Below are 16,503 nucleotides of genomic sequence, written 5' to 3'. Positions count from 1 at the left end.
AATATACATTGAACGACGCTGAGATATATGGATCATCGATCGTATTAGGGCAGACCGATAACACAATGGGCTGGAGCTCGAGATCACAATGGCCCACAAGAAGATGGTGCAGCCCTCCGGACATGTCGCTAAGTCTCTCGCCCTCCCCGTTGCCGCTTCCTTCTCGATGTGGCGTTCCCTCCCCGTCCTCCGCTGCTGCCGCCCCTGTCTCCTCGTCTACTCTTCCTCTTCTCTACCCAATCTTCGCCCGAACTCCCATCGCAGTTCTTTTCGCATGGCTAACCCGCCCCCCGGCGCTCCCTCCTCTTCCAAACCCTTCTCAACCGCTGCTTCTTTCTCCTCTCCCTCGAGAACAAGGTAGCCGCCTCTTCACATCGCATCTATCCCCCGGGCAAAACCTTGGAAGTGGTCTTAATTTGGCTTCTTGTTTGGTTGATGGCAGTGGGAGAGGGAGGGGAAGAGGCTCCGGCGGAAGGGGAAGAGGAGCTGATGGTGCCAGTGATGGGATCGATGCTCTCGGCCGTCTCCTGTAATATTCTCTTTGTCCTGCTTTATTGTTAGTTTATCGGATTGAAGTTTGGAGAAGGAAATTTTGAATGACAATCTTATTGAAGGGACTTATCTGATCCAGTAATTCCTTTCCCAAAAAACGTGTAATTCTAAGAGCAATCTCTGCTTTGTTTTGAGATGGAATTGGGATGGAAATGGTTCATGCCTACCTACAAAAGTTACTGTTGGTCTGTGCATATGGTGATCAAGGGATGATGTTAGATGATGTTTTTTTGCTATTTGGTTAGTGTTTCAAGCTTCTTTAAATAAAGGGAAGTCACAATCTAGATTTAGACACAAGGGATATCCTACTTTTGTCCCCAACTGTAATTTCCTAAATGATCTCTCGTATACTTTGTACTTTCTGCCAATCAATCTTTGATCTTATTATGGTTGATCTGATTTTATCAAATTGGGCAAACATGAAAACTGTCAACTGTAACCTGATTTCACTCAACAATTTCAGGACACGTATTTTGCGCCATATGGCTTCTGAGCTTAATTTAAATATACGAAATGATGGGTATGTTCGAGTTCGTGACTTACTAAAGTTGAATATGACAACTTTTGCAAAAGTTCCATTGAGGTCACATTCAGTTGAAGACATTAGGGAGGTGAGTTCTAATAGTGCCTTCTTCCCGATAGTCATTTTAGTCATTGTTACATATGTATTCCTAAAAGCTGTATTTGTTTCATAACGGAGGTGAGTTCTGTGGTGCTTTCTTCCTGATATTCATTTTATTCCTTGTTGCTTATATGTTGCTCAAAGCTGAACTTATGTCGTAGCCGAGGTGAATTCTGTAGCTCCTTCTTCCTGATAATAATTTCTGTCCTTGTTATACATATATCGCACAAAGCTGAGCTTATGTCGTAGTGGAGGTGATTTCCGTAGTGCCTTCTTCCTGATAATCATTTTGGTCCTTGTTACTTATATATGCTCAAGAACTATCTCATAGCTGAATTTTGCATTTTTTAGATCTTGGTATACTTGTGCAAAATCTCTGTGGTCCACATGGATCTTTAGGTTTCAGTTAGTGACGGTAAATGTCTTATATAAAGTTCAAATCTTGTACCTTAATAGCATTAACTTAATTCCTGTGGTTGCATGTCTCATGAATATGTATGTATGCTTATCATGCTTAAATATAATGGTTTCCCCAATGTATATATTTATCTGCTTTATATTTTCTAAAAGTGAGCCAGCATTGGCTGCATCTATTAATCTCCAAGGTACTTCTGATTTCATGTGTAGTTCATTTTTTTTGTCTGAAATCCTGAATAAAATAAAAACATTTTGAGATATTACATAATTCTTGTGAAACAAATTAATCATTTTCCTTATTAATTGTAGAAAACACATTTTGCCTTATATTTTCTAAACAAGCTCTTCCCATCATCATTATAAGGTGCAAGGATATGATGATGACAAATTAGGCAGTAGAGTGCTTGCCATTGAACCAAAGTGAATTACCAGGAAGAAAATTTTCTTTATTTGTTGGAATAAAAGTTTATGAGTCAAATAAAGCACAATATAGGTGCATAGCAAGTTCATTCTATCATAAGCTTCACAGGTCTTTGTCCTTGGAATTCTCCATGTCTGTAACTTCAAAGTTATTGAACTGCCATAGATTTTGATCATTGAAAATAGATCCAGCAAAAGAAGAATTTAGGTCAATTTAATACAAAAATATTGGTGCTTAGGCAAAGAAAAAATGAGAGAATGATAGGCAGAAAGTAAGGAGAAATATAGAGAATGGTAATTTGTCCAGCAACCCAAAAGAGAAAATGGTGTTTTGATTATTTATTTATTTTGATGCCCAGAGCTGACAAATGTCAATGTCAAACACTATTTCTTGAATAAACCAGTTTTCCAAGTCCTATTGTCATTGAAAATTAAAAAAAGAAACAAAATACCAACCAATATTAGTTCTTAAATGGTTCCACCGCAGCCATAACCTCATAGAGTTCTAGTTTGGTCAAAATTTTACTAATCATGGAGCAATTTGAATGAAAAGGCCACTTTATTTGTTGGTGATATTCTAGTATTTTTGGGCTATACTCTTCTCCATGCTTTCAATTATGCATTCAACTTTAATTTTGTGAGGCCTTTCTTCAATCTTATCTGTTCATTCCTAATGAATGTCATATTTGTCTCATTCACTAACAGGCAGTTAAGAGGGATAATAAACAACGCTTTAGTCTATTGGAGGAAGATGGGGAGCTCTTAATCCGTGCAAACCAAGGGCATACCATAGTGGTGATTTGCATTCTACTCCAGCATTCTCTTCCATTTAATACATATCTTATTAAACTGCAGTTTCCTTGAAGTTTATAAACTATGATAGAAAGTTAGCTTCATCAGCTTGGAACATCTAGTGTTTTCTTTTAATTACTTTTTCATTGTATTATTGATTGTTGAGAGGAATGATGCAGAAAGTCTTCTTGTATGTGTGTCTGTCTCCATCTAGTAAGAACTTAACATTTGTATAATGGAAGGAATGTGAAGCTAGAATGAAGAGAAATAATAATCCAGACAGAAAACAATAGAAAAGTGTGAATTTCATCTTAAATAGTAGATTCCCTTTTTGGTTACTTAAATTGAAAACTTATTAAACAATTGATTCCCTTTGCAGTTACTTTGTATACATTGAAAACTTACCAGTGTTGTATAAAAATTTAAATTGACATAGGATTTGAATCTTGTGAGCAAAGAATTGTTTTCCTGTTTCGAGCCCTTGATAGCTAAATTGCAAAGGAGTAACCTCAATGTATGCCGAGGCTCGCCCTCTAGGACACCCGAAAAAGGGATGGTTCGCGCCCTGATTCATCCTCACACAGTCACACTGGTACATACCAACCAGTACGTGCATATCCAGGCAAAATTAGGAATCTTGATTCGAACATACCGACATGTATGTAATTGGTTATATCTACATGATACATGATTGTCACTCGAGCTAAGATTCAGATGATTCCCATCTTGGTATGTAAGGTTCAAATTATGTCACCAAGATTTTTGATGAAGAGATATTCCAGCTAAACATTTTATTTAATGTCATGGTGCCACTGCTTTTCTGTTATTGCATCTTGAATTAAGTATTCAACTAGCTCTACTACTTGATTATCTTATGTATCTAGTTAATATTATGGTGCCATTGCTGTTATTTAGCTCTACTAGCGTTTCAACTATTATTTACAAAAAGACAATGTAGAACTTAACGTAAGGCTAATTTTGCTTATTTATTTATTATAAATGGTATCATTTGGTGCTATTCGCTAAATTACATACGTAGGATTCTTGTTCTTTATGCAAATTAGTTATCTTCTTTATTCCTTTTCAGACCCTAAACTCAGAGAGTCTATTAAAACCGATACTGTCAGCTGATGAAGTTCCAGGTGAGGATGAGATAAACAATGGCTCAATTAGTTTCTATTTTTGTGGATCTTAAAATTTCGAAATTAGGATCTAATTAATTTACTTTGCAGTTTGTGTTCATGGAACTTATAGGAGAAACTTGGAATCAATTTTGCAATCTGGGCTTAAGCGAATGACAAGGTTACATGTACACTTCTCAAGTGGTTTGCCCACAGATGGAGAAGTTATTAGTGGTATGTTCACATATCAAACCTTTTTGTTGCTTGATCTACACTGTCTATGGTAATTTCCTTTTTTTTCTATATAAATATGTTTGGCAGAGTTTAAAGTCTCATCCGATACTGATTTGGACAGTTTGTTAGACCAACATAGTACTAGTATACCAGGCAGTGTACTGACCATTGCTTGGTATCACTGAAAAAATAAGAAGAAAATGTTATTAGTCAGTAGCAAACCATGATCCGGTAACGGAGCCCCTCAGTGTGCTTTGGGTGATGATTCTGGTGGAAACTTTGTTGGTTCCAACTGATAGATCACCGAGAAAAATACTTTCTCAGTAATTGACCATATTACACATGAATATAAATTCAGGCTATATGGAATATGCAGTGAATTTATATGAAATCTACTTTATTGAAGTCAGTGCTCCTCTTTACTACATCAATTAATAGGGATTTGTTTCTTTCTTTGTTAAAGTTTTTAGTTAGGTTAATTATGTGGTATCACCACTCTCGAGCTTGATCTTTTGTGTGTTGAAGATAACAATCCTTCTAGTGGATATCCTGAGCAAATATACAATAACTGATGCCCATCGAGATTAATTGCATTTCTACCACATAGACCACTTTTGGAAGCTTTTTTAGATATTCAAAAAGAGATCCCATCAAGTCAGACCTTTTCTACTCTTTTTTTCGTCAAATGATCTCCATCTGCTCATAGTGTTTTCTATAAACTTTTTGCCTAAGGTATGAGGCGAGATGTTAATCTCCTAATTTATTTGGACGTTGAAAAGGCACTACAAGGTATGATATTATTCTGTTTGTAACATATTGTGTTTGACAAAAAAAAAATCAATTTTTTGATATCATCAATTATAATCCTTGATATATGACCGATTCACAGAAGGAATGAAGCTCTTCATATCTGATAACAAAGTGATCTTAACTGAAGGCTTGGATGGTGTGGTGCCAGTCAGATACTTCAAAAAAATCGAAACCTGGCCAGGTAGAGAAATAATTCCTTTCCAAATTTAGCTTTTGGGGTAGTTTGGCAAATTCCCAAATTTCATCCATTATTTCTTCTAGTTTGACACTGCAATTCTCACGTTTGTGCAAACATTTTAAAGCACCTCATGTCGCATATAACAGTTGAACAAAATTGGCTATCTACATACGTTTTACTAAATTATTCTGTTTCTGCTGCGTTTGTCTATTAAACAATTGGAGATGCTACATATAAGAGTTGAAATCTTTTTCCAAATGGAATTACCATAATATTTTTATTTCACTTATTCTCACTGGTCTTGCATGCAGTACTTATGCTATATTACCTATGAATAATTACACCGTCTCATGCATATGCTTCGACTTTTACAAGTTAAAGAGTGGGATGGTATGACTCAAATGATACACTATACTTGCAACAGGTGTAACCAATATTTATTGGGTGATTTTTTTTGAAAAAAAGTCTTTCTTTTTGGGCTTCTTTCAGGAAGTATAATTCCCTACTGTTCTCTTTTTCTTTTTCTATGGAATGCAATACAAATTATAGTGTTATAGTGTTTTTGTATTGCACTATAATGTTTTCCTGATATCGTTGAAAACATTGTAGCGTAAAGTAAAAACATTATGTTTAGTGTTTTTACAAGATTCAATATTGTTGCAGTATTGTTGTACTGCATTATAACTGTTTTGGGTATTGTAAGTGTAAAACTATTATAATTGGATTAGTTTCTCCTATGGGTTTATCCATAGGAAAAGAGATACTTGACTTACTCTAGTCATGGGTGTTAGGTATTACGGAAAAAAAAAAGAGATGATGCAGGAAAATCTGAAAATGGAGATAATCTCCGGAAAAAATAAAAGAAGAATTTGTCTGAAAATTCGTCCCACTTATTTGATTGTACGGGTCCAAAATATAATTTTTTTTTATAGCTAAATGAAGCCTTTTCACTAATAAATCCTCAAAACCATGAAATGAATCCTCATCCGATGTCCACGAGGCTGGCTTGCCTACCGTGGTAAAATCTAGCAACATAACCTTCCTTGAACCATACGCAAGCATCTCTTCAACCAAAGTCCCTCCCCCTCCTATCCAAAAAGAAAAAGAAAAGGCTACCTCTCTGATGCTTTCCCTTCTCTTCTCTTGCAGCATCTATCTGATTTTGTATCAAAAACTGCCGTCTCTCGATACCCGTGAAAGGTGCAGAAAACAACCAAAGATGAGACTGGAAAGAAGATACTTTTCCCCTTCGTTACAGCTTGTACATGGGCCACCTGCGAGACAAAGGAGACTAAGGTTTCCTTTATACCTATATGCCCTTTGAATACAAAAATTAGGCCGAAGAAAGCACATGCAAAACCTCTACAATTGTGCCACATGACCACAGTTAGTTTCCGTTGTGACCGTCCAACACTCACTTTGCTTGCTGTTCGGCGTTCCAACGGCCACGATGTACCCGTAACAGACTGTGCCGTGATGGTCTTCGAATCCTACTGCTACGCGTGGAGACGAACAGATTCGCAACCGTAGGGAAAGCTGCGGAGTTAAAGCAACTCTCTCGGTCGTTTCTCCCGCCCGAGAGAGAGCAAATTGCGTTCCGCTTTCTTCTCCGTGATATGAGGCCGCCGCGATCGTCTCACGCCGTCTGATCTCACTGCTTCCCCTCGTGATCCAGTGGTAATGGCGGTCCTCTCACTGCTGCTTCTCCTCCTCGTCCTGGTGCCGATCTTTACATTCTCCTCGGCAGCGCATTCGAACGCCTCCGCGTCGCCGCCGTCGTCAATCGGCGTGAATTACGGCCAGGTCGCCGATAACCTCCCGTCGCCGCCGGATGTCATCCCCCTCCTCCTCTCCTTGGGAGCCGCCCGCGTCAAGCTTTACGACGCCGACCCCGCCGTCCTCCGCGCCTTCGCCGGCACCGGCGTGGAGATCATCATCGGCCTTCCCGACCGGTGCGTACCGCGCCTCATCGCCCCCTCCGCGGCCCTCGCTTGGGTGAAAACCAACCTCCAGCCCTACCTGCCCGCCACCAGGATCGCCGCCGTCACCGTCGGCAACGAGGTGCTCTCCGGCAACGACTCTGTCCTGATCCGATCCCTTCTCCCGGCAATGCAGTCCCTCCACTCCGCCCTCGTCGCCCTCGGCCTGGACCACCAGGTCACCGTCACCACCGCCCACTCCCTCGCCGTCCTCGCCGTCTCCTACCCACCCTCCGCCTCCGCGTTCCGACGCGAGCTTCTCCCGTACGTGGCCCCGCTGCTGGCCTTCCTCGCCAAGACCTGCTCGCCCTTCTTGATCAACGCCTACCCCTACTTCGCCTACAAGGCGGACCCGAAGCGGGTCGACCTCGACTACGCGCTCTTCGAGCCCAACGCCGGGGTGGTGGACCCCGGCTCCGGGCTTCGGTACGGTAACATGCTCCACGCGCAGGTGGACGCGGTACGGGCGGCGATCGCGGCGGCGGGGGGAGGGAAGGCGGTGGAAGTGGTGGTCTCGGAGACTGGCTGGCCGTCGGCGGGAGACGACGACGAGGCCGGGGCAACGGCGGAGAATGCGAGGCGGTACAACGGGAACCTCATGCGGATGGTGGCGGCTAGGAAGGGGACGCCGTCGTCGCCCGGGGCACCTCTCCAGGTCTACGTCTTCGCGCTCTTCAACGAGAACCTCAAGCCCGGGCCATCGTCCGAGCGGCACTACGGTCTCTTCAAGCCCGACGGCACGCCCGCCTACGATTTCCTGGCGGCGAACTCATCTGCCACCGTCTCCTCCTCCTCCGGTGGCAACACGGCGGAGTCGCCGTCGCCTGCGACGGACACGTCCTCCACCGGTTACTACACCATCTCATCCGCAACGGTACAAACCAAAATTTTTTATGGGGAAAAAATAATTCATAATTCCTGGAAATTGTTTGTATAATTGGTTAGTGCTAATTTGATTTCAGGGGATGAAGCCGTTACTTTGGCATCCGACGGTGGTGGTGAACGCGGTGATGGTTGCGGCTACATTTCAATATTATGGAGTATTAGGATATTTAGATTGATTCTTAGTAGAATTAAGATTGATTTAGAGAAGAAATATGATAGGAATATTTTTTTGGCCTTCGATGTTGGATGAATTTTGTACATGTAAGAGAATTGCGGGAGCGACGTGCAGATTAAAGGCAAAAGAAGGAAGAAGAAAGAAGCTTTGGAAGCTCGTCGGATTCCACATGTACTAAATGCGTTTGGTCTGGCAGTGTAGTGAGGGTTGCCGATTTGCTTTTGGTTGATCTGAATTTTGACTGAATTGTTCAGATGGAATTGAATTTTGACTGAAATGTTTAGAAAGGAGGTGGATGTGTTCTCTCTCCGCAATCTTATGGTTCAGATGGACAGCCACTTTCATTTAGTTTCGGGTTTTATATGCTTGTTGGGATGGACGGTTAGATGATGGAAAGTATGGCACATGAATCCAAATGGTTTCGGGTTTCATATGCTTTTTTTTATTGTTTTATGCTTTGTTAACATTGATTATTGATTCAGATATTATATTATAAAATACTTAAACGCTGATGCTTCCTTATTAGAATTTTAGCATTTATAATTTATTAATATAATTTTAAAAAAATTTAAAGAACCATATGATATACTTTAAAATCACAAGATTATCGATATGATTTGATGAGAAATCGACATAATTTATATCTTTTATAAATATGATTTTATTTATTTATTTTTTTAAAGTTATTTAATATTTATTTATATTATTATATTTCTGGACCGACATTTTTCGTAAGATTATATAGATTCATTTATATATATAATTTTTAAAATAAAATTATAAAAACATTATAAAAATAAATTTATCAGATATAATTTAATAAAATTTTAAAATATAATTTTACTAAACAATATCTATATCAATGTACATTTTAAATAATTTTTTTTATCTATTATTTATCAAATACTCATAACATTTTATTATTATATTTTCACTTAAATTTGTTTTCTTTACGTACGTGTTAAAAATATAAATATATTTTCAAATGCACCGGGTGAGATTTGAAGATCCCGCCAGCTGTTGATCCCATTTAAATCTCATGTGGAGCGGTCTAACGATCACAAGCGGTTGCCCCGGTCTGCGAAAAGGTAGGCACGACTCGTGTGATGGTGCCCGTTGGATCCCAACTTCTTGTCCAAATCACTTTCGAAATTGCACGACCAGGGATTAAACGTGCGGCTTATTGCTCAGTCGGCATCACGCTGATTGACGTGTAACTACCAGCTCGACTCACCGGTGGGACCGACGTGACAACTGGTTTCCCTTTCCCACGAGGGTACGCGGCAGGTAAGCGTGGGAACTTTGAAGGGTAGCCAAAAGGGCGGTGTGATTAGGTCGAGGATGACGCCGGTGAGGGCTTTAAAATGTCCTCGAGAAGGCTGAGTTTAGATAGAGAGGGAGGAAGAGAGAGAGAGAGCGCGTATCTCCTTTGCAAGAACGGCATCAGTTTCTGTGGGTGCTTCGGTTCTGATCCCAAAGACGTTCTTGTCGCCCCGAGTGAGAGAGAGAGAGAGAGAGATTCTGCTCATCTGTTGGTTTGAGCTTGGTCGACTTCGGGAGGCGGGCGATGGAACCGGGGAGAATGGATGTTGGGATTCTGGCAATGGATATCTACTTTCCCCCCACTTGCGTCCAACAAGTAAGTCGTCGTGGGCTGACGTCTCTTTACGTCTGTGTTGCTTCGTCACTTCTGGATTCTTGAACTTTGGGTTGTAGTCTTCTTTCGTTTGAACTTTTTTTTTTGGGTTCATTTATTGTGTGTATGATTAATCAAAGAGAATTCTTAGATTGAGGGCGAAGTCCAAGACGCAAATTCTTGGCAAAATCAAGTTGATTTTTCGTTAATCAACCTTATTTTTGGGATTATATTGAAGTGTTAAGATGCCTATATTTAATACTTGCTCAGGTATATGATTTTCTGATCCTGTGAACTTGCAGAAATAAACGAAATAAATTAGAGAGTCAAGCTTGTGCTAAGTTACTCTTGCTGTTTGATTTTTCATGTTTATTTTATTGTTTGAGCATCCTAATTTTCTGATGTAAATTTCTTATATACATGGTGCTCAATGCAGGAAGCGCTCGAGGATTATGATGGGGCGAGTAAAGGGAAGTATACCATTGGACTAGGGCAAGACTGCATGGCCTTTTGTACCGACCTGGAAGATGTAATTTCTATGAGGTAATAATCCCTTCACTGAGAAAAGTTACGTAGCTGGATTAGTTTCATTGTGAGACATTTTAGTTTTTTTATGTTTGGAGACATTTGTACATGAAAATATCAACATAATCATACAAAAATAAAATATCATATATATATATATATATATATATATATATATATGTATATGTATATGTATATGTGTATGTGTATGTGTATGTGTATGTGTATGTGTATGTGTATGTGTATGTGTATGTGTATGTGTATGTGTATGTGTATGTGTATGTGTATGTGTATGTGTATGTGTATGTGTATGTGTATGTGTATGTGTATGTGTATGTGTATGTGTATGTGTATGTGTATGTGTATGTGTATGTGTATGTGTATGTGTATGTGTATGTGTATGTGTATGTGTATGTGTATGTGTATGTGTATGTGTATGTGTATGTGTATGTGTATGTGTATGTGTATGTGTATGTGTATGTGTATGTGTATGTGTATGTGTATGTGTATGTGTATGTGTATGTGTATGTGTATGTGTATGTGTATGTGTATGTGTATGTGTATGTGTATGTGTATGTGTATGTGTATGTGTATGTGTATGTGTATGTGTATGTGTATATATATATATATATATATATATATATATATATCTGTGTGTGTATATTTGTATATATATATATATATACATACATATACGTATACGTATACGTATACATATACATATACATATAGAGGCAAACATCCTATTCAATCATTACTCATCCTTCCAGCTATTGCTCTTGAATATGTCGGTTATGTTACTCTTTTTGCTGGTCCCATTTTATGCACAATGTTCTAAGATATGAATGTTGACCTTGATTCTCTCCCAGCTTGACGGTTGTTTTGTCCCTCCTTGAGAAGTATCAGATTGATCCAAGACAAATTGGTCGCCTGGAAGTTGGTAGTGAAACAGTGATTGATAAGAGCAAGTCTATCAAAACTTGGTTGATGCAAGTTTTTGAGGTTTGTACCGTTTTTACAAAACGCCTTTCTTTAAATGTATCCATACATATGTGATTGTCCAGAGAGCATTGTACCAACGTTAAAGCATCAAGTTAAGTAGATGGCACATGAAATAATTTAGATATAGGATAGCATGGACTTCTTGGTTGTTTCACCATATGATACTTATCTTCTAAAATTGCATCTCAGTTGTTTACAGTAAAATTGTTGTGCTGAAATTCTTTATTTCATTTTTATATCTATTTTTGGTCACTAAAATCCAGTTGCTCAAATTTCATTACTATAGGAATATGATAATACTGATGTCGAAGGTGTTGACTCCACAAATGCATGCTATGGGGGAACAGCTGCTTTGTTCAATTGTGTAAATTGGGTTGAAAGCAGCTCCTGGGATGGACGATATGGATTAGTTGTCTGTACAGATAGTGCGGTATGGCGATAGCAATATTCTTCTGCAAGTTGCCTGATTGTTACCGTGCATATATTTAATTTGATATTATTCTTTGCTTTCTTGATCTCGTTACTTGTCTTTTTTGAAAAAAATGGTATAGATTTCTTTGCCATACCATTTTTTATTAATTTATCTTGAAATAGCCAATTTCTTCTTACCTCTAGGTATATGCAGAAGGGCCAGCTCGGCCTACTGGGGGTGCAGGTGCTATCGCAATGCTGATTGGGCCTAATGCTCCGATTTCCTTTGAAAGTAAATTCAGGGGGACTCACATGGCTCATGTTTATGATTTTTACAAGCCAAATCTTGCAAGTGAATATCCAGTATGCTTCTGTTCCACTTTGGATTTATCTTCTCATGTAACATAGATGTTTTCCTGTTTTTGATTGTTGCCTTGGGATGGAACCATGCAAGTGCTGATTGTCTATTATTTTCTTTTCCAGCACTTCACATATAATGCTGCTAAGTTTCTAGAAGCAGTAGCTAAGTGCTAATTTTTAATTGTTGGTAGTTCAGTTTAAATTCCTTACTACTGATCTTTGGAAGTCTGGTTCCATGGAGTCTGTTTGTCAGATAAATAATTGATACCAGTCTGTAATAAATTTCTCCAAGTGACACGATTCTTCAAAAAGTTGCTGAATACTTTATTTGAAGTTTGTGCTTTTATATATGAAGTAGAAAGGATTTCTACATTTCTTTTAGCATTCAGTTTCTCATGTATTAGCTTGTTATATTGATCAGTATAAATGCCCATGTAGGTTGTTGATGGCAAGCTGTCACAAACATGCTACCTTATGGCACTTGATTCCTGTTACAAGCGATTTTGTGGCAAGTAAGTTTGGAAGAATAAAATTGGCTTATTCTCCTCTCGTTCTTTCAACTTGTAACCATCAAATTGTTTTTCACACTCTTATCATGTTGTTAGGTTCGCAAAGATTGAGGGAAAACAGTTCTCTATTTCGGATGCAAACTATTTTGTTTTCCATTCTCCATACAACAAGGTAGATGTGCTTTATTGCAATCTCTGTATAGAGTACATACTATCATGTGAAATTTGAAAATAATGGTTTTTTAACTTTCTATTGGTCCATTACTGCAGCTAGTACAAAAAAGCTTTGCTCGTCTCGTCTTTAATGATTTCTTGCATTGTCCAAGGTATATACTCTGATTTTGCTTAACAAGAGAATAAGTTCCTTGGGTTACTCATTTTGATAGTTGACATGTTAGAATGGTACACTAGTGGAGAGGAACATGAAACTTCTTACGTATAGTGAGACAGAATATGATTTTAGTTTTTTAGGCAAGAGATAGGACGAAGATTCCGTTGAAAAATTCAACTAAAAACAGCCATCAGAAACAGTAGTGACTCACCTTTGTTGTTATTCTTGTTAAATTCATATCTTTTTTCTTTTCCTTAACTCTTTACATCTTTATCTTTTCTTTCATTAGTTAATTGAATGACTTGATATGCATATATTCTATGTGAAATGAATCTAATCTTCATGGGCAAGGGTCACAATTTAAGAAGCATTTTTATTGTGTTACATTACCTATTAGTCTATGGAAGTTCATTATATCTGATTCCTCAGAGGTAGAAAAGAACATCAGACAATTTGGTCTGCTTGGAGAAGGCAAACATTCTAGTGTCTTAACAGCTTGCTACCATCGCAAGCATAGTCATTTTTGATAGAAAAGATTATGAATGCTTCAATTCATGTTTGTCATGACAAATAAGATAATTGTATGGCATTTTCTGGAAAGACATTCATAATAAATGCTTTTTTTTTTTACTTTACAGTTATATTTGATTAAGCAAAACTTTTTTGTGAACTCCTCTTAGTTTTATTTTTTAAAATAAGCTTGCACTTTAATGTCAATTGCAATGTTGTGATCGAATGTCATTTACTCCTTATCCTTAATAGTAACCTTCAGAAGGAAGAAAGAGAAAATCTGGAGCCATTCTCAAATATGACTGGTGAAGAAAGCTATCAGAGTCGGGAACTTGAAAAGGTCATTCATTGTAATATTTTAGTTAAAGACTTCATCTAGTTAAATGTTTTTGTTCCCTCGTTCTCTAATATCACAAACTGTCCAGGTTTCTCAGCAAGTTGCGAAGCCCTTCTACAATGTAAAAGTCCAACCATCTACTTTGCTACCGAAACAAATTGGGAATATGTACACTGCATCTCTCTATGCTGCACTTGCATCTGTTGTCTATAACAAGCATGACACACTGGTGATTTCGATAACTTCTTTCTGATCGCGTCACTATGAAACTTTTTCTGTGGGCATTCTCTAACTCGTACATGAAATGCAGATGGGTCAAAGGATTGTTATGTTTTCATATGGAAGTGGTCTAACTTCCACAATGTTCTCATTCAAACTTCATGATGGACAACACCCATTTAGCCTATCAAACATAGCTTCCATCTTGAATTTATCAGAAAAACTCAAGTCAAGACATGTGGTATGCACCTTTTGTTTTATGGCTCACAATACAACACCATATTGTGTATCAAGTGAACTATGAGCAGTCTGCTTCTGCATGATGCTCTTGTTATTTATGTGCTTTTACTCTTATATTTCAAGTGAACTCAATAAGTGAACTATGCTCGAAGTCTGCTGCTGCATAATAATCTTGTTATATTTGCCAACTGATTTGATCATTGGAAAAGGACCTTTAAGACAGCATTTATCATACATGCATGACCACATTTTCTTGGGACATGTTGCTGTTAGTATCATGGATTTGTATCAAATGGAAGTTTATGAATCTAGGAATTTTTTTCTGGCTATGTTGTTCTTGAAAACATGTAAAATACTGAAGAATATAATTGGGATTTTTGGTCCTATTGATTCTCTACATAGTTGATTCATTGAAACCCAATCTCTCTCCATTGCACATCCCTAATAGTTAGCCTCTCTAATTATACACCATTCATGTATCATCAAGATTTTTTCTTTGGCCCATTAATTATTTTATCCTTCTTAGCATTGTACTATATTTTTATAATATACCATTAGTAATCTTATTGATCCAAATGATGTCAGGTGTGGTGTTGGTTGACCTATCACTCTCCTCAGATATCTACTGATCCATAGTAGTGAAAAATATCTTTTGTCAGGACATGATTGGAATTTTTGTACAAATGGCAAATAAGACTTTACACATTCATGATATTATCCTTGAAATCAGCATTTAGGTTGATGCTTATAAAAAAAAAAGGCCGCGAAGGGCTATAGTCGTAAATGTTCCTCAGCTTTTGTTTCTGGAATTGCTTCATTACAATTAAATCTCTCGGAATACATTTTATAATCCATTTCCCTTCATCCGCAGCAGTTTTCTGCGCCTCTGAGCTTGTTGGTTGGCTACTAGTAGACTGTTGTACCAAATATGGTCTTATAATTACCTGTTCAATCGATGCACTAACTTGATCGTTTCTTGCTCAGTTTTCACCTGAAAAATTTGCCGAAACTCTGAAGTTGATGGAGCACAGGTACGGAGCCAAGGATTTCGAAACAAGCAAAGACACAAGCTTATTGTCTCCTGGCACATTCTACCTCACAAAAGTCGACTCCATGTACCGGAGATGCTATGCCAAAAAGGGCTCAGAGGATGCTCCAGGTAGCAAAATGTTCAGTTTCAGTAGCATGTCTATCGCCAACGGCTACTAATTGCATGCCCTTAAGTCATGTATGCTGGATGTTATTTCTTCCTTCTGGATTATATGCGTTGTGTTTTATTACTGGAAGACAATAATTTTGTTGCTGTCAAGGAAGTCATTTTTCGCAATGAATCTGTTTAAGTTCACATTGGAACTGTTTCTTGGGGACTCTCTTTGGTAGACACTGCAACATGCATGTAATTTTTGGCTAATTTATCTGCTTTGTTTAACCCCTAATTAGTGATTTAGATGAAGAATTGGTTCAATTCTTGATGGTCTTTAATGATCTAAAAATTTAAAAACTTCAAGAACGGGGTGAGTTTGTTGAGTAAGAAGAAAGTGTCAAAAAGAGAGGAAATGTGTGAAATGGAGGGAGTAGGGGGGAATCATATCATTCAAAATTTGAGATCATGTCTCCTAGATGTAGATAGGGCAACGTGGTGGCAAAGTAGAGACCCTTGCCACGTCAACATAAGTAGAAACCTTCATCGACTAATATAGTGTATAAAGCATTATTTGATGTTTCGCTCGGAGTCTTTCGTTCTCCCCTTTGATCTTTCTCGTTTAACTTAGTTCTTTCTTCTTTTTCATTCTCTTCCTCCATCATCTTTTCTTCCTCATCCTCTTCCTTCGCTTCACGTCTCTCTTCATCTTCGGAACTTCGATATATATCAATGTATCAATACGTGATATGTATCGATTTGATACACATACCATAATCCCTAATATGAAATTATAGTATGTCTTTCTAAATAACAAAATCTCTAATAACAAAATCAAAAACAAAACAAAGAGTTGTAAGAGCTATAGTCTTTATACTTTCTGTTATTGATTTGGTATTGGCATCTACTTGCAATCAGTAAGTTGTCAGTGGTAAGTTGTGCAGACATTAAGAGTCTACCAAGCGCTCTCGCAAGATCAATCAATCTAACTGTGGTCTTTGGATCACCTCCACTTTCTAAAGGTTAAAGTCTCTCTCTCTCTCTCTCTCTCTCTCTCTCTCAAAGATACGAGTGACCTATATATATACATGGAGAGA

The 16,503-nt window shown here is 38.1% G+C and overlaps 3 protein-coding genes across 3 annotated transcripts; all 3 read left to right on the top strand.

Annotated features, from left to right (window-relative positions):
* Nucleotides 1-61: 61 nt before the first annotated feature.
* On the top strand, nucleotides 62-5,329 carry LOC103980623 (uncharacterized). Its single transcript, XM_009397071.3, has 8 exons — nucleotides 62-357; nucleotides 443-529; nucleotides 1,016-1,163; nucleotides 2,717-2,806; nucleotides 3,891-3,945; nucleotides 4,036-4,158; nucleotides 4,891-4,947; nucleotides 5,048-5,329. The coding sequence occupies exons 1-8, from the start codon at nucleotides 89-91 to the stop codon at nucleotides 5,176-5,178; spliced, it is 960 nt and encodes a 319-aa protein (XP_009395346.2). The 5' UTR covers nucleotides 62-88; the 3' UTR covers nucleotides 5,179-5,329.
* A 969-nt stretch (nucleotides 5,330-6,298) lies between these two features.
* Nucleotides 6,299-8,572, top strand: LOC103980622 (glucan endo-1,3-beta-glucosidase 11-like). The gene is made up of 2 exons (XM_009397070.3): nucleotides 6,299-7,999; nucleotides 8,088-8,572. Exons 1-2 carry the CDS (start codon nucleotides 6,827-6,829, stop codon nucleotides 8,184-8,186), a joined length of 1,272 nt encoding a protein of 423 aa, XP_009395345.2. The 5' UTR covers nucleotides 6,299-6,826; the 3' UTR covers nucleotides 8,187-8,572.
* Nucleotides 8,573-9,557: 985 nt separating this feature from the next.
* LOC135636054 (hydroxymethylglutaryl-CoA synthase-like) lies at nucleotides 9,558-15,610 on the top strand. The gene is made up of 12 exons (XM_065147589.1): nucleotides 9,558-9,824; nucleotides 10,258-10,364; nucleotides 11,216-11,348; nucleotides 11,635-11,778; nucleotides 11,964-12,122; nucleotides 12,558-12,631; nucleotides 12,725-12,800; nucleotides 12,899-12,954; nucleotides 13,722-13,809; nucleotides 13,895-14,035; nucleotides 14,117-14,266; nucleotides 15,250-15,610. Exons 1-12 carry the CDS (start codon nucleotides 9,753-9,755, stop codon nucleotides 15,472-15,474), a joined length of 1,425 nt encoding a protein of 474 aa, XP_065003661.1. The 5' UTR covers nucleotides 9,558-9,752; the 3' UTR covers nucleotides 15,475-15,610.
* Nucleotides 15,611-16,503: the final 893 nt, after the last annotated feature.

The sequence above is a fragment of the Musa acuminata genome, chromosome BXJ3-4 (genome assembly GCF_036884655.1).
Source record: "Musa acuminata AAA Group cultivar baxijiao chromosome BXJ3-4, Cavendish_Baxijiao_AAA, whole genome shotgun sequence".
In the NCBI taxonomy this organism is placed as follows: Eukaryota; Viridiplantae; Streptophyta; class Magnoliopsida; order Zingiberales; family Musaceae; genus Musa; species Musa acuminata.
Note: the sequence above shows the minus strand (reverse complement) of the source record. Positions and strands in the feature narration are given on the sequence as shown.